At 39.8% G+C, this 18,401-nt stretch overlaps 1 protein-coding gene and 1 long non-coding RNA gene across 6 annotated transcripts in view; one reads left to right on the top strand and one right to left on the bottom strand.

The window, feature by feature from the left end:
* The window catches only part of FLT1 (fms related receptor tyrosine kinase 1), a 196,091-nt gene that overhangs the window by 167,793 nt on the left and 9,897 nt on the right, over positions 1-18,401 (bottom strand). For all 5 annotated transcript variants that reach the window (XM_005585555.4, XM_015439110.4, XM_065533117.1 and 2 more), the window contains exon 2: positions 227-323. In XM_005585555.4, the coding sequence (XP_005585612.3) occupies positions 227-323 (97 nt within the window). The remainder of the gene's footprint in view (positions 1-226; positions 324-18,401) is intronic.
* The window catches only part of LOC102146113 (uncharacterized), a 256,037-nt gene that overhangs the window by 139,030 nt on the left and 98,606 nt on the right, over positions 1-18,401 (top strand). The window lies entirely within an intron of this gene.

The following is an 18,401-nucleotide window of genomic DNA, read 5'->3' on the forward strand; positions in this document are numbered from 1 at the left end:
TCAGAATGAAGATGCAGAACTATCTGGGCATCCCTTCCCCCATTTCCCTGAGTGAGTAATGCTCTCCCTTCCCCATGAATCCCCTTTCATGGGAAGCTGGAGGGTATGGTTTGCACTTTGCAGATCACAGGAGATCACTGAGGTCCCTACCTTTTTACTCTGCCAGGGAATGATTATGCCTTAGGCATGGCGACTAGATTATTCCCAAACCAACACAGTCACTTACCTGCATTGGAGATGCAGTGTCTGGCCTGCTTGCGTGACGTGCTGGGTGCCTTTTAAACTCAGTTCAGGACCTTTTAATTTTGAACCTGAACTAGATCCTGAAAAACAAATTTTTAAAATGTGTTATTTATAAGTTGCCTTCTAACCTCTTTTTAGTTATCTTTCCATAAAGGTGAGTTTTTCCATTTTTAATTTATTTACATATTTAATGTACTTGCATCTTTAATTTATAAGCAAAAGATACACTAATACAAATTTCTCTTAACTCACAATTTTTTTCTAGCTCTACCCTTGCTCATAAATATTATATATCCTTTTATACCAAATGACCTAAATAACATCCAAAAGCCTATTTATGTAGAATGTTAATGGATTCATATAGGTTCAATGCAATTATATTAGAATATATAACTTGTTATGATATTCATATATCTAATAACTTAGTAAAAACTTTCAAGAATAAATGTCAGTGTCATCCAAAATATATTTTCTTTTTCTTTTTTTTTTTTTTTTTTGAGACAGAGTCTTGCTCAGTCGCCCGGGCTGGAGGGCTGGAGTGCAGTGGCCGGATCTCAGCTCACTGCAAGCTCCGCCTCCCGGGTTTACGCCATTCTCCTGCCTCAGCCTCCCGAGTAGCTGGGACTACAGGCACCCGCCGCCTCACCTGGCTAGTTTTTTTTGGATTTTTTGTAGAGACGGGGTTTCACCGGGTTAGCCAGGATGGTCTCGATCTCCTGACCTCGTGATCCGCCCGTCTCGGCCTCCCAAAGTGCTGGGATTACAGGCTTGAGCCACCGCGCCCAGCCAAAATATATTTTCAATACTGAACTTTTTCCAGTGTGGCTCATTTAGTCCTGTAGGCCTGTCTCATCTTTTTTTCTGAATAAAAAGTACAGAAATTTTCCTGGGCTCTGGACTTAGTGCAATCATTAGTTGAGCAATGATATTTTTGGTCAATCATTTCCCTTTCTGAACCAGTTTCCTCATTTGGAAAACTAACTTTAGAATCAAAATCAGTTTTAGAAGCCATTTGGTTTGTCTTACATAATCTGTGAGTTCCCTCTATAGTGGTACAGTCAAAAGGGAACTGTTTGCACGCTTACGTGACATTCGACAAACATCTCACAGAGGACTGTTGTGAGGCAATGAAGTGAGGTGGTGAAAGTGCTTTAAAATCTACACATCTCTGCATGATGCAATAATGATATCCATTTTAGTGACTAGTTATGTCACCCTAGACAAGTCATCTCTCTTTCCAGATCTCAGCTCTCTTATCTGTAAAAAAGAGATTGGACTAGATGACCTTGAAATCTCTGACCTTCCATTTCTCACAGTCCCAGCCTGATATAGCTTGGATCTAACCCTCCAGTTCTGATGTTGAATTATAATCCTCAGTGCTGGAGGTGCGGCCTGGTGGGAGGTGTTTGGGTCATGGGGTGGATCCCTCATGCATGGCATGGTGCTGTCGTTTAGATCTGATTATTTAAAAGTGTGTGGCACCTGCCCACTTCTCTTGTTTCTCCCGTCACCGTGTGATACACCTGCTCCTGTTTTGCCTTTGACATGAGTGAGGGCTCCCTGAGGCCTCACCAGAAGGCGAGCAGATGCTAGCACCATGCTTGTACAGCCTGGAGAACTGTGAGTCAATTATACCTCTTAATAAATTACCAAGCCTCAGATACTTCTTTACAGCAATGCAAGAACAGCCTAACAGACAGCCTCATGATTTTTTGAACTATAGGTGCTACAGAGGCTGAGCCTCCCTTGAAGCTCTTATTGACCAATCAGAATACTAACAGTAAGGATCTCTCTCACCTCCCTCCTCCCCTCATCCCTCACTCTCTCTTCTCCTTCTCCCTCTTCTTCACCAGCCTCCTCCTCCTCCCGTCTTCCCAGGCAGCTGCAATGCCTCTGAAAGGCAGGGGATGAGGGGCCCAGGATTAGCGTTCCTTAGGCGGGAATAGAAGTTAGCAGGAGAGAAGAAAGAGATTCTTGGAGGGAGGAAAACTTAGTATTTGGCATCAATCTCGGGACATAGTTTTACTTTAAAAAATCGGTTTAAACAGGGGAAGCAAAGGTAGAAGCTTGAAGTGAATGGTCATGCAGGCTTTACCATTAGGTCACACAGATCTGTGAGATGAGATACGTGTGTCAAATACCCTGGTTATGCCCAGCAGTGCTCTCCAGCGTTTCTCTTGGGTTTGACTATCTCAAAGAAAGCTGGATTCAGTTAGAAGATCTGCATCCGAGGCTTAGCTTTTCCACCTACTGACTGCATGGCCTTGGCATCACTTCATTTGCTGCTCCTCAGGCTCCTCATGAGTGGAAATGGAAAGCCTGCGAGCCACCTCACAGGCAGGATGTGTGCATTCGGTGCTGTGCTGTGGAAGAGGCTGGCTTGCTGCCTGGCATGTGGCAGATGCCCACTGTCACCGACATCTAGGAGAATCACTTCCCCTCCCCTGCTTCTGTCAGAACATTTTGCTGGGTATATAATTTCAAAGATATTAAATTAACACATGCTTTTCTGGTATTGCTGATGATATAAATTAATATCTTTTAAATTTTTATTTTATTTTTGGGACAGAGTTTCACTTTTTCTCCCAGGCTCGAGTGCCTTGGTGTGATCTTGGCTCACTCTGCAACCTCCGCCTGCCAGGTTCAAGTGATTCTCGTGCCTCAGCCTCCTGAGTAGCTGGGACTACAGGTGCGCGTCATCAGTGTGGCTAATTTTTTGTATTTTTAGTAGAGATGGGGTTTTGTCATGTTTGCCAGGCTGGTCTTGAACTCCTGACTTCAGGTGATCCACCCGCCTCAGCCTCCCAAAGTATTGGGATTACAGGCATGAGCCCAGCCGAAATTAATATCTTAAAAGTAACTTTTATCCTGGTATCAAAGTACTCCTAAATAAAATTGCTGAATATTAACTAAATTAAAATCCCTGTTTCATATGGATCCCATTGATCTATCAGATAACCTCCTAGATCAAGTCAACCCCTCCAGGTACCTAGGAACATATTTTCACTCATCTTTATGAGTTTCTTGAGGCAACACGTAGCCTGAAATCAGGGATCTGTGGAAACGCCAGGCTTTTCTAAAGCCACAGCCAGCAATGGATAACACCTGCCCTGAGAAACTACGCCAGAAGAGTTTCTGCCCTTCTTTACAGCGTGGAACTCTGGGGATTTAATTGAGCAATTGTTCATGTGCTGGAAAAGATCCATCGAAGCTTCCTGTGGAAAATTCTGGCATTACTTGTAGTTTTCTCTGTGGTCTGTCTGGAGATGCTGAGCGCTCCCGTCCAGGAAAAGAAGCAGTTCCCCTGTTTGTGACATGAAGTAAATCCCACTGCCCACATCTCGGTTTCCAGATCATATGAATCTTTCTTTATCAGCAACCTAGAACACCAGTACTCCTGACCCTCATCAGAGGAAACCGCTAACTTCAAAGAACCACCCAAAGCCCAGCTGAGAGAAGTGCTAGTTATTTATTTATTTTTGAGATGGAGTTTCGCTCTTGTCACCCAGGCTGGAGTGCAATGGCACAGTCTCAGCTCACTGCAGCCTCCGCCTCCCGGGTTCAAGCGATTCTCCTGCCCTAGCCTTCCAAGCAGCTGTGATTACAGGCGTGCGCCACCACACCCAGCTAATTTTTAGGTTTTTAGTAGAGACGGGGTTTCGTCATGTTGGCCAGGCTGGTCTCAAACTCCTGATCTCAGGTGATCCGCCCACCTTGGCTTCCCAAAGTGCTAGGATTACAGGAGGAAGCCATCGCGCCCGACAAGAACTTCTATTTACAGAAGATCTCTTAAACAGTGTGCCCTCTACTTGTTCCTGTCTGCACTCCCCACGCTGTCCCCCAACCAGAAGAAGACAACATAACTGAGTGGTTAAAAGACACTGACAAAAATGGGGTTATTCTAAAAAAAAAAAGTTGCTCCATAATTTGTCTCCAGTAATATCAGTGAATTTTGCACTTGGAATGAGGAAGCTAGATAAAAACTAGTTAACCAAAACAAAGGAAAACAGAAGGATAAGGAAACAAATTTCCAAGTAACTGGTGATTTTGAGTACATCACTATCCTTCAGTTAATAGGAAACTAGAATCTCATAAAGGTTATTGGAAGTGTCAAGATTATAGTTTAACAGGAAAACGAATAAGAAAAAGGGAAAGTGAAAATATTTATTTCTCAAATGTTTTGAATTCACATTATTAGACCTTAAAACATTTCTTTGAGGCAGTTTAATGTCCATATACCTATCTGAGTAACAAAGATTCAACATTTGCTTTAGCATCTACTGCATGCTAGACACTTGCCCATCTTATTAGTGATTTATATAAAGATAGATATGTATGTACATGCCCATAAACACGTGCACAGTCACAGCATGGGGGACTCAGCTTGGTCGTCTCAGTATCTCAGAGTCATATTGCCCATTTAGATAATAAATCCACAGGCTGTTTCATTTTCAAGGGTGGAGTGCTATAGTTTAGCAATGAAGCTCAGATGGGGATCAGAACTTTCCACTGCTTCCCATGGCAGCCTAGAAATCTGATTTAAAAGAATGATTTTTGTCCTCCCAATAAAAGATCTTGTCCCTTCTGTGAACTACTGTTTTCATCAAAGTCAATTACAATATAATCATAAGAGGCATACATCAGGAAAATTAATGTTTAAATAAAACAAAACAAAACAAAAAACTCAACACACAGCATGAAAATGGGCTTATCCCATGCTACTTTGTTAGAAAAACTGTTAAGGTCAAGCAATGTAAACTAATAGCATTAAAAAACCAACATGTGAACGTGGACTTATTTGAACACAGACACTTTGTATTGATCTTTTTTTTTTTCTTTTTGAGACGGAGTTTCGCTCTGTCACCCAGGCTGGAGTGCAGTGGCACAATCTCCGCTCGCAACCTCCGCCTCCCGGGTTCACGCCATTCTCCTGCCTCAGCCTCCCGAGTAGCTGGGACTATAGGCGCCCGCCACCATGCCCGGCTAATTTTCTTGTATTTTTAGTAGAGACGGGGTTTCACCGTGTTAGGCAGGATGGTCTCGAACTCCTGACCTTGTGATCCGCCCGCCTTGGCCTCCCAAAGTGCTGAGATTACAGGTGTGAGCCACCGCGCCCAGCCTATATTGATCTTATCGGAGTATTTTCTTTGTTGTTTTTCTGTTCTGTATTACCTGGCAGGTGGAACAGAACTTTATGACTCTTTGACACAAATCCCTCTCCTTTCCCACATGCTAAACCTCACATAGAAGGCCTATATGTAGACTGTTCTAAAATGCCACACTTAATTTCCCACCTTAGTTTCATTAGGCAAAATGGAATGTTTTTTTTCTTTGACTTCAATGGGAAGGGTGAATACATATCCAAGTAAAGGATGGCTTTATTTTGCAACCAAATCCAAAGCCCAGATGATTGAGGTTCCTTCTTCAAATGCTCTTCAGAGCTACCATGATGGATACTAAAAGAGCCAACTCGCACTAGAGGTCATTATGAACCAGACAGCCTGGAGGTCACTTTTAAAACTCAAGACTCTCAATGTAAAGTCTGACTAAGAGTATGTTTAGAAAACTGCTATTTTTACTAATCTAAATAAACAGTGTTCTAGCTGGTCGAACCCAACTTCAAGACAAATTCCCTGGTTTCTCTCCCACCAGATGCCACTTTGGTGCCCCTTATTCTACTGAAGTCTTAGGGTTATTCTCTGTAAGAAAGGGGCTTTATTTGAATATAAATCATGAAACATCTGTGTTTTCCCCTTTTTTATTGTAAGTCATTAATCTCCCTAGCTCTGCCACTGGCGAGTTCGGTTGTGGCCATGGGCAGGTCACATTAAGCCTCCGATTCTTCATCTGTCAACACAGGAGGTTAAACTTTGGTTTTTATGATCCTTTTCAGCTAAAAATTCTGATCCTGGGATCACAGTAATTGATAACAATGTATAAGTTAGAAATCACATTTTTAAAAGACTTACGGTTGGTAAAAAGACAATAGCCCAATTTTAAAAATCAACCAAGGCTCTGAATAGACCCCTTCCCAAAGAAGACATATAAATGACCAATAAGCCCATGAAAAGATAAAGGACATCATTAGTCATCAGTAACATGCAAATAAAAAACACACGGAGACACCACTTCATGCCGACTGGGAAAGCTTAAATAAAAAAAGACAGATAAGAACAAGTGTTGGTGAGAATGTGGAGAAATTGGAACCTTCTTACATTGCAGGTAGGATTTTTAAATGGTGCAACCCACTTTGGCAAACAGTATGGCAGTTCCTCGAATTGTTAAACATAGAGTTGATCATAATTTAAACACTTGACTCAACAATTGCGCTCCTGGGTATCTACCCAAGACAGATGAAAACGTCTGTTCACATAAAAACTTTCACACAATGTCCACAGCAGTATTACCTATGACAGCCAAAAAGAAACAACCTGGGCCCAGCACGGTGGCTCACGCCTGTAATCCCAGCACTTTGGGAGGCGGAGGAGGGTGGATTACCTGAGGTCAGGAGTTCGAGACCAGCTTGGCCAACATGGTGAAACCCCATCTCTATTAAAAATACAAAAATTAGCCGAACATGGTGGTGTGCACCTGTAGTCCCAGCTACTCAGGAGACTGAGGCAGGAGAATGGCTTGAATCCAGGAGGCGGAGATTGCAGTGAGCCAAGACTGCGTAATTGCGCTCCAGCCTGGTGACAGAGTGAGACTCCATCCAAAGAGAGAGAGAAGGAAGGAAGTAAGGAAGGAGGGAGGGAGGGAGGGAGGGAGGGAGAGAGAGAAAGAAAAAGAAAGAAAGAGAGAGAAAGAAAGAAAGAAAGAAAGAAAGAAAGAAAGAAAGAAAGAAAGAAAAGAAAGAGAACCCAATGTCCATCAACTGATGAATGGGTAAATAAAATATGGCAGATCCTTACAATGGAGTATTATTTGGCAATAAAAAGAAATGCTGATATGTGCTGCCACATAGATGATCTTGAAAACATTATGCTGGCACACAGAGAAAAAGTCACGTAAGCACACAAGGAGAAAGCAGCTGTCTGCTAGCCACAGAGAGATGTCTCAGGAGAAACCAGACCTGCCAGCACCTTGATCTCCTTGATCTCAAACTTCCAGCTTCCAGAATTATGAGAAAATAAGTTCCTCTAGTTTTATTGTTAAAAAACAAAAACAGGCCAGGCACGGTGGCACATACCTGTAATCCCAGCACTTTAGGAGGCCGAGGCAGGTGCATCCTGAGGTCAGGAGTTCGAGACCAGTTTGGCCAACATGGTGAAATCCTGTCTTTACTAAAGATACAAAAATTAACCAGGTGTGGTGGCATGCACCTGTAATCCCAGCTACCCGGGAGGCTGAGGCATGAGAATTGCTTGAACCTGGAGGAGGAGATTTCAGTGAGCTGAGATTGCACCACTGCACTCTAGCCTGGGCGACAGAAAGTCTGTCTCAAAAACACAACACAACAAAACAAAATAACCACACAAACACACGCGCCTGGGCACGCGCGCGCACACACACACACACACAAACCCCACAAATCATTGTGCTAAGTAAAAGAAGTCAGTCACAAATGGCCACATATTGTATGATTCTATTCATATGAAATGTTCAGAACAGGCAAATCCTGGAGACAGGAAGGTACATTAGTGGTTGCCAGGGCTTGGTGGGAGGAGGATGGAGAGTGACTGATAATCAGCGTGGGGTTTCTTTTGGGGGTGATAAAAATGTTCTAAAATTAGATTAATGGTGATGGTTGCACAACTCTTGAATGGACTGAAAACCACTGAATTATCTACTTTAATATTCTTGTCTCTTACAGTCGTATTTTGGGGTGTCATATTCTGGCCTCCTATAGTATGCGAGCTTTATCTCAATAAGGTAGCTATTTTTAAAAACCCAACAACTTATGACTAAAGTAATCACAGAGTTCTGTTGAAAGCCTAGAATATCCAGTTATTTTGAAATTTGTTGCCACATATGACCCCATCAGTGTGAGATTTTACACTAGTTGTTTCTCCAGCTTAAAACTTTAGAAGGCTGATTTTAGAGACCTAATTTTTCCTTCATGTTCCGTAACATCACTACCTAATAGTAGAAGTTTACAAACATGTTGCAAAAAACGTACTGTTCCCTCCCCCATTACAATCTTTTCAATTTAATTTAGTGTTAGTTGTAAATCACTCCTAATTGCATTTTTGAATTTTCCCTATTTAAATTGAAATTTTTAACAAATTATGTAGCTAAGACTCTCTGAATAAATCTGGTGTTTCCTTTTATATCAATTTTTTTATTTCTAATTTATTTGTTTTTAACTTAAAGCTCTGTATATTCATTTCAAATGAAATGCATCTGTCTTTGATTTTGCATACTGCATTTTCAGTAGTACATAATCCTGCATGATAAATGGCCTCTTTATCTAAATAGAGATCCCCAAGTATCATGTTTCTAAAATTTGAATTTAAGATCATGAGCCTTTTACAAAGGTTGTTTGAGGTTAATTAAACATAATTCACAATAAGAGACAATATTCTTTCCTTAAGAGGTAGCTTGCTAAAGGCCTAAGTCTCATAGACTAAATCTCATAGAATCTTTGTGGTTCGTGGCAAGGGTGGGAGAAGGGTTAAGAATGCAATTGCAAATTTCCAGAAGCTACTAACATTTTTATTTGCGATGCTAATTCTTATAGGGCTCTGAAACTTAATAAAAAAGTTAACTCTTGGTTCTTAACCTCTGTGTCATATCTCTATCTAAGTATTTTATCAGACAATATGAAGTGGACATTATAAGTGAATGCCTAGATTTAAATTACCACATTAAATGGAGACTACACTACCAGCTATGCTGACAGGGACCATGCTTTGATGAAGAGCATTATAATGTCCCATCTCCTCTCACTTTCAGAATGATGGAGAAAGGCCAGAGAGTTCATATTCCATCCACCAACAGACTAAATAGATGATGTGAAAGCCATGGGGATTTGTATGAACTGAAAGCATATTTTTTACGTCTCACAATTAGCAATGATATTAATTTTTAAAATGTCGGGTTTGTTGTCCAAAACAATTGGCCTTAAATCAAGACAGAATGTAGAAAGAATGTGCACATAAATACACACCCACACACGCACGCACACACACACACACACAGACGCCTGCTGACACGCATGCATACGCTTTTCTCTCCATGAAAACTTCAAGTTTGTTTGAGTGGTGGTGGGGAGGTTGATGTAGAACTAGAGGAGGTTTTTGGTGTGTGCTTTAATTACATTTTTCATTCAGCTTAGGCTTAGGGAAAGCTCTTTCTAGGCGGGGATTTAAAAATTGACTTGTATGTGGCAAGAGTATGAGGCTCTGACTCACTGCTGACTAATCCCTTATGCAGATAAGATTATTTGTGACTTTCACATGGGCACCTTTACAAATACCTAATATTTTATTTTAGAGTAATTATGTTATTGGTCTTCAAACAATAGCACTGAATGTTTAGGCAGCTGCTGTCCATCAACATTATATTTAGTTTGTAGAAAGTTTCTAATCCTAGGAACCTACTTTTTCCTTTAAATCTTTATAGTATATTAAACTCACTATTTTACCACACTGATTTCTTGCTTTAGAGGTTTTGCCATTCTAAGTAATCCCTAAACTATTTGATTCAATATGTGAAGTCTCTGATCTCAAAGCCTGAATAGAAAATTCAAAATAGTCGTGTATACAGCATGTATGTCTTGAATCCAGGTGTCAAAAAATAAATCAAGAAATCACATAAACGTTTAACGTCAGCAATTGGCATTGGCACTTCTCTGCAATTATGTTCATTTCAATAATTCTGCTCTGGTTTGTTCGTTTTAAGGCTGTCTTACAATTCATATTTTAATTGTCTGACAATGAAACCCATAAATAGGTTTTGTAGCTCTTGGCACAAAAGACATCATACTGTTAGCCACTGAAGTGGCCAAAGTCTAAAATCATCAGAACCTGGACGGTTTTCATCCCATCCATACATGGGTCATTGACTTTACTCATTTTTCCTTAAGCTTCATAAAAGTTATTTAAAAGGAAAAAAATTTGTGTGGTTTAAAATGTTTACCAGGAAAAAATGCTCTAATACCATCAACATTCCTACTGTCAATGTTTATGAGGGGAACATGTCTTCCGCGTGCCTCTCTGAGCTGTTCACTTGACGCTGCCTTCTCTGTGGGTCACAGTTTAGCAGGGCACATTCATTGATCATTAGGCCTGTCACCAGGCTACCATCAGAGGCCTACCCTTCCAATGACCTACAGCCATGCACAACTCCTTTTCATGTGACATCAGAGTTAATTAAGGTTGGTTTGGGAGAAATCTCCTGCTGACCAAGGAGTTACCTTTTCCCAAAAAATGCTCCACTCCTACACCGCTGGTCTGTTATTAAATGAGTTCAAAACCCACCTCCACAGAGCTGTCTAACAATATGTCATTTCAGTTTACCATACGATGTCATGAAAGTTATCTGAGCTGCCTAGGGCAAAGGTCAAGATCTGGTTGACAGGGCACAAGACGTAACTCGTAAAATACTCGGTAGAGAAGTCTGGTAGACCTTCGTCTGGTTATGCAAAGGGCCACAAACAGAGAAAACACTCTTTACACCCTAAAAATGCATAAAGGAACATTTTGTCTGTTAGGCAGGGCTTGGACACGTCTCTGTTTTCTCTATCAATGGCAGAGCACTTGTTACATTTGAAGCATACTCGCCACGGGCTTATGTTCTTATCCAATGTCACTGTTCAGAGGTCTGCGGGGAAACTGAGCTCTGATGTCAGGTCTTATAGAATGGATCATAATTGCCAGTAGTGTTATGCTACTCAGAAGTTGCTTCAGGCCGGAATATACACATTTTCCAATTGTGAACACCTGGAAGACACATGATAACTGACTGCTCAGTGGAGGTGCGATTTCAATAAACACACTCAGAGTATGTGAGACTAAATATACACGTGGCTTAATGAAAGTAACTGAGTTTTTAAAGTAATTTGTTAATTTTTTTAATCAATTTGTGCATCCTCTTTAGAATCACAGAATCTGATCAGTGACAAAATGCTTTTAGCTGCAAGAGCATTTGCATAGAGTTGTATTATTAAGAGTAGTAGTCCTAATAAAATGCTTGAACTCCCTTAATGTTAGACTTCTAATCTCTATATTATTTAGGATTGCAAATTTCAGTTCTGCCAAAGGCATCCTCCATGTTCTCTTAAAATAAACAATTACCCAGTTTGGAAGCATAGTATGGAATGCATGTGACTCACAATCTAAAATGGAAAGTTTTTCTGTTTTACATAGCATTAGGATTACAGTTTGGTCTATGTCCAGATATTTTACCAAATACTCTGCTTTCATTACTGTCCAGTGTCAAAGTTCCAGGCATCTATAGAGATGATGACAGCATGTTTCAATGTTATGGATTTATCATTTGTGTGGATCCCTGTGGGTTCCCTTAGAAGGAAAGTCTCACAGAAAAGATCTGGGAGATATTTTATCAATTCAGCATAGGAGCTTGCCATGGAACACTTAAAATATACAAGTGGGAATTGGAACTTTTAAATTTTATTCAGCTACATCTTATAATCTGTCATGTGACATAATCTTCAGATCCACACACAGTTCCTTCTGGAAAAAAAGGAATATGTCATGGAGCTGTAATGTGATGATATTAAATTACCATAAAATGCATATTGTTCAAGTTTCTAGTTTGATTCCCAAATAGTGCCTTCACATTTCTGTATAATAAAATGAAGAAGAAAGGCTGGCAAACACGGAGATAGACAAGTGTGCACCTTAGCACTGTAGCTATTCATGCAAGAAAAGCCAAAAGTGTTACTATAACAATACAAAGACTTATCTATTCTCCTCATACAGACTTCCAACTTTAGAATTGATTACAAATAATGACAGAATATCATTTGCTTTGTATATAAAAATGGAGGAGAGGTGAAATGAGATTGGAAGGCTGAATGTGATAAAGTTCTGATGTTAATTTTCAGCTTACTTTGATGCAGTTTATGAAGTCCAAATAATATAAAAAACATCTTTCTGGAGTCCTTTAGACTGTTCATAAAGGGTATACTTTAAATTCACTAACAGGAAAGTTGAGAAGATTTCTATCTTTGCAACCAGTAATATATACAAACCCTCTGACCTTTGAGATTTAAATGGCCAAGAGTGTGCAATAAAGTTATCCATCATAGGGGAATTGAGTTTTTGAAAGCTACATTAGCAAATTTTTAAGACTCATCAAATGCAATTCTTGACCATTGTGTTTTCTATTGTCAAAATCAGTTTCCTTCTAAGTTAAACACTTTGAAATATAATTGCCTTTCATTACACGTATTTTGGAGATAAATCATACTTAGAAAATGGGGTGGACATGTTGATTAAACTGTTAGTTTTTATTCTGGGTTTTTCTAATTTCACATTTTCTTAAGATATCCTTCATGTAGTAAATATTTATAAGAGCTGTGCTTTCCTAAGATTTCAAAAACTTAAAAAAATCTTATCTTAGATGGAATTCATGTTATACAAGTTTTGCTGAGAGTCAAGGTTCTGGAAGGAAAAGTAATCTATTAAAAGCAGTACATTTTCACCAGCAGTATCTCAATTTTTAAAAGAAATAATTTGCCAAATAAAACTTTTCACTGATTTTGGCATGTGGTATTAAGGCCTTCATTACAAATACCTGTAGAAGACTTTAGAGTTGTTTGTATTCAATGCCTGGGGAATGCTGGCTTTCATTCTCAGGACATGTATACTCATACACCTTCATTACCTAGAACTTTATTTCTAGAAATTAGCCTTTTAAAAAAAAAAATAAATAAATAATCCAAGACATTGTATCTCTGATAGAAGAAAAACAACAACAATTTCTGTTATCAGTTGGCCACCCACCTAACAGCTTTAAAATAACTTATGAATCATCTCATTCTGGAGGACAAAACCAAAACCAGTAAGCAGAAGTTACATAAAACCAAAAGGAACAGCTCTGTGGAAAGGTAGTAAGGTGCCCAATGCTGAAGCTGTTCCCATGAAATTAAGGCACCACCTCCTTTTGATGAGACTGATGAACTGGGTGAAGGGTTGGACTCTTAGGTGCAATTCCAGGAGTCTGGGAACCCTGTCCTCATTTACCTACGCTTCTTATCTCTCTTTTACTGTCAGCCAATCCTGGTTTTTCCCCGCACTACATTCTCTATATGACCCCTTTCCTTCACTCCCTTGTTTATTTTTCCATCTTTAACCTCAACATTTACTCTTTCATTTAATTTTTTGAACATATACCAAGAGGTATATGAACAAGACAAATGTGGTTGCTTCCTTTACAGTGTTTATAGCTTAGCATGAACAACAGATAAATAAGTCTATATATATATCTAATGATGCATAGAATTAATTTCTGCTTAAAGAACTAGAAAATTACATTATATTTGTGTGTTATCATGGGGAAGTGCCAGGTGTAGAGGTACCTCACTCAGCCCAGGGAGTGAGAGTCTTTTATTAGAAGAATAAAGTTGAAGGTGAGACCTGAAGAATCAATGTGTATTTGCTAAAAGAAACAGCAGAGTCTCTCTCCTTCAAAGACTTCCACATCCTCCCACTCTGTAAGCTTCATCTTCCCTTTTAAATAGTTGTTTTCTTCTAACAGTTTCAGATACATTTCCTTGTTTCTCACAACTCTGTTTTCCTCGGCCTCTATACTGGGAGGAGAAAGCTCTATCACCTTCTTTCAATGCTCTGGTTCGCATATTTTTTGTCTGGGGTCTACCTGACTTCACCTGCCACTGGGAAAACAGCCACAAGTAATCATGCTTTAGATACATATTCAGGTCATGTTGTGCTTGTTGAAACAGAGCACCGTGGAAGATGATCGGGGTGGAGACTCAGCAATGAGGGAATGAATGAGGACTGTCAGATATGATGCATTAGCCAGGACTTCATGTTCTTAACATGTCCTTCCTTTTGGCAGTTCACCTAGCCAGTACCACACATGGCCCAGAGCCAAGAGGAAATCATTTTCAACCAAAATGTTCACATTCCAGGTGACAAAACAATGGCGGCAATAGTAACTATCTGTGCAACCAATACAAAGATATAACAATACAAAGCCTTATAACAGTACAAAGCCTTATCTATTCACCTCATACAGACTTCCAACTTTAGAATCGATTACAAATAATGACAGAATATCATTTGCTTTATATATAAAAATGGAGGAGAGGTGAAATGAGATTGGAAGGCTGAATGTGATAAAGTTCTGATGTTAATTTTCAGCTTACTTTGATGCAGTTTATGAAGTCCAAATAATATAGAAAACATCTTTCTGGAGTCCTGTAGACTGTTCTAAAAGTGACTCGGGCTTTGTTGGTGTACCTAGAAATTGAAGGTTCCACTCAACTATCTTCTGTGCTGTTTGGGAACCTGAGCCAGTTAACAGTATCCTAGCAGGAAGGCTCATCTCAGGGAAAATATCTTTTGGGAAGCAATTCAGTAGAAGGTGGGCAGCGTAAGTCCTCATTCTCACTCCTGAGTCTAGAGTCGAGTCAGGAGAACATGGTCAGCTTAGCCAAAAATGAGAAAATGGTCACTGGACCTAGAGGATAACCCAAATGGAAGGAACAGAACATCGCCTGTGAATTGGGAGAATTGTTGCCAGCTCCTGGGCATATTTCTCCTAACCTCCTCTGCTTATACACACACACACACTTAGAAGGGGAACCAATGAGGAACCATGACTCCTAGAAGGGTCTCAGACCCGGAGAAATGGCTCAGGATATGATTTCAGTCAGTCCAGCCAGTATTTATTGAGTGACTATTATGTGCCAGGCACTGTACTGGATTAACAACTGCAAAGATGGATCAAAAACATTCCTTTTTCTTGAAGGTCTTTCAGCTCTAAGCTGGCCTCTTAGGGGATGTCATTTAGAAGTAGAATAGGTGAATAAGAAATATGGAAGATAATCTAAGTCAACAAATAGAGATCTCCTGCAAACTATGTACACTGTGTTTTTAAAGACCCCATCTTTTAGTATAGGAAGTCACACATTCTTCACCAACATAAGTGATATATCTTAGTAAAACTCAGCTAAATTAAAAAATAAGAACACTTATTCAATGATAACATGTAACACAATGAATACAACCATATCTATACCTCAAAATAAAATATAATGGATTACTTGATGATATTCCCTTGAGCATCTTTAAATGAATGTATTAAAATGTTATAAAATAAAAGTCTTCTACACATGCCTGAACTCAGCTTGGAAACTGGGTATGAATCTAGAATAATGACTGGCCATAAAATTGGGATCAGGAAAATTAAATTTAATATAACTCATGTTTTTCCTCATGAGATTGTGGGAGAAAATACAGCCCTCGCCAGGTGTGGTGGCTCACTCCTATAATCCCAGCACTTTGGGAGGCTGAGACGGGCGCGAATTTGAGACCAGCCTGACCAACGTGGAGAAATCCCGTCTCTACTAAAAATACAATATTAGCCAGGCATGGTGGTGCATGCCTGTAATCCCAGCTACTCGGGAGGCTGAGGCAGGAGAATTGCCTGAACCCGGGAGGTGGAGGTTGTGGTGAGCCGAGATCATGCCATTGCACTCCAGCCTGGACAACAAAAGTGAAACTCCATCTCAAAAAAAATAAATAAATAAATAAAAAGAAAAAGAAAAAGAAAAGAAAATACTACAGCCCTCCAAATCACTGGAAGAGGAGTATTTCTTAAACCTCCCCTCCTAAGTTTGTATTTAACATTATCCCAAAATGGTGAATGAATTACTCCAGCAAGGCAATCCCATGTCCATCGGTTTGGACTACAAAGCACATTTAAGAAATAGCAACAATCAAGCAAACTTTATTTCTATACAGTTTAGGATTTTACTCCCTCTAAGAAAAGATATATCTGGATATGGAACCACTAAGTTTAATGTCAGTCCCAAAAGGCTAAAGTGAAGTAGAAATTCCTGAAAATCCATTCCTGTTAGTCTCCTGAATTTCCCATTTGCCTTTTAAGTGACTTTGTGTACCAAATACTTTGATAGGGTATTTTTCATTGACCAGTTTTGAAAACAGAGGATGGGATGGGAGTGTGAGTGGTTGAACCACTTTTAGTTTGTACACCAACAATGTGTGTCAAATATTTCCTAACGCTCAAGAAGTTACAGGTACCCAAAGTCCATTCCAGGGCACTGCAATTACTCAATTTCCACACATATATTTTTCTCTAGTTGTACCAGAATTCCTTATGGAGAGGATTCTGAAGCCATAAAAATGTTCAAAGAATAGCAGAGAACAAAAATCTGATCCAGCAGGAGACATTAAGTGGAAAAAGACAGTCAAACAATGTTTCCCAAAAAGAAAACAATACCATTAATCATAGATGCAATGTTGTTGCCAGAGTTTACATTGCCTTTTGAAATTGTTTGCAATCCTCTCTAGTATATCCCTGCCTCCCCATCTGTTTACATACATTTTTAGTTTCTCTAATGCCAACTTAGAGAAAGAAAACAATCATAAAAATCCAACAGTGGATTTTTACATATATAGCCACCATGTATATTTTTACATAGTATATACACCATTCCATATAATTTCCATCTAAAGCATGTATCTATTTGACCAGACTTTCTAGCTTTTTCTTTGGAGTGAAAGATAAAACTCCTCAATAGGTGGCAGGATAGGATTTTTCTCAGATTCTGGTAACATGACAGTATTCTGGTTGAAAAAGTGTCCTTCTCCGAGTAACAGGTCAAGAAAGAAGAAGGAAAACACTATTTTCTCCTTCTTGACTTCTTGTAGGTCTATGGTAAGGAGGAGGGAGAGACACAGGGGCTACAGGGCTTAAATAAATGCTCCCAGTGTTGCTCACTATACAAGGACTGCCAATCAAACAGGGAAATCAAAGTGACTGACAGGTCACTTTGTTTGAGAAAAAGTCTCTTGGATGGTTGTCTTTTCTCACAAACATGACAATTTTTTATTCTAAACCCTGAAAACAAAATTCTTGCCTTTTCTTTAATCCCTAGATTTAATCATTCAAGATACTTTGAGTAAACGTTGGTGGAAAGAGTCCCGATTTCAAAATTAAAAAGACCTCGGTTTGAATCTTGGCTTGGCTGTTTCATAAATGGGTGGCCCTCAGCAAGTCAGCAGGGATTCCTCAGCCTTGGGGTTTCAATCCATAAAACAAAGTTACAGGTGTGCACGGTAGATGGCTAGGAAGAGACTCGACTGAGTTAACACAGAAAGTGCCCTGTGCTGAGATGTTCAGTACTTACACTCCTTTCCCTTCCCTGGGGGACAGTTAATGTCCTCCCCTATCCAATTCATGTAGCATCTGCCTTCAGGGTCAAACGCACTTCCGGGTCGTTCCCTGAGGTACTTCAATTTCATTCTGGAAAAGCTGTGAGCTTTCTGGGATCTGAAAGGTGCAGAGGAGTCCACATTGGATTCCTGGAAACCACCTGTGAGAGGGCAGTCCCAGCTTTTTCCTAGGACCTGCCTGATACGAGTTTTTCTAGAATAAAGTGCGGGTCTCATGCTGTTCTTTGTCATCTGAACTGGTTTAAAGTCATATCTGGGAAAACAGTTTGGAAGTCCACATAAAATCATGTCCTTGATAGCTTCAGGGCTCCTTTTTTCTGACTTTAAGTTTTTTGGGAGGTCCTTGAATGCCTATGATAAGAAAACCCACATGATTAAAATTGTCTTATTGGAGATGTGAACAGTGTCTGCCACATACAGCAGTGGAATCTCCCAAGGCCACTTGAAGCTGGAGTAGCAGTGGCTTCTCACATTCTTTGGAGATGGCCAAACTCCAAGGATAGAAGGAGGGAAAGACTAGCACACTCCCCTTGATGCTTTTTCCTTCTCCTCTTTTCATTTAGGTTCAAAGGCATGGTAGGGGGAGCCCTAAATGTCGGGTTTGCAAGTCTGATAGACTCAGATTCAAATAATTCCAGGTTTACTTACCACTTCTGTGGTCTTAGGGAAAGTATTTAATTTACCTAAGCATCAGTTTTTGCATGGTTAAGAGGACCGTACCTCTCGGGACTGAGTAAAATAATGTATGTCAATCAATACATATATTGATTGTATAGTCAGTAGGGCTTGGTAGCCTCCTTTCTCCCT

This window comes from Macaca fascicularis, chromosome 17 (genome assembly GCF_037993035.2).
Source record: "Macaca fascicularis isolate 582-1 chromosome 17, T2T-MFA8v1.1".
Lineage (NCBI taxonomy): Eukaryota > Metazoa > Chordata > Mammalia > Primates > Cercopithecidae > Macaca > Macaca fascicularis.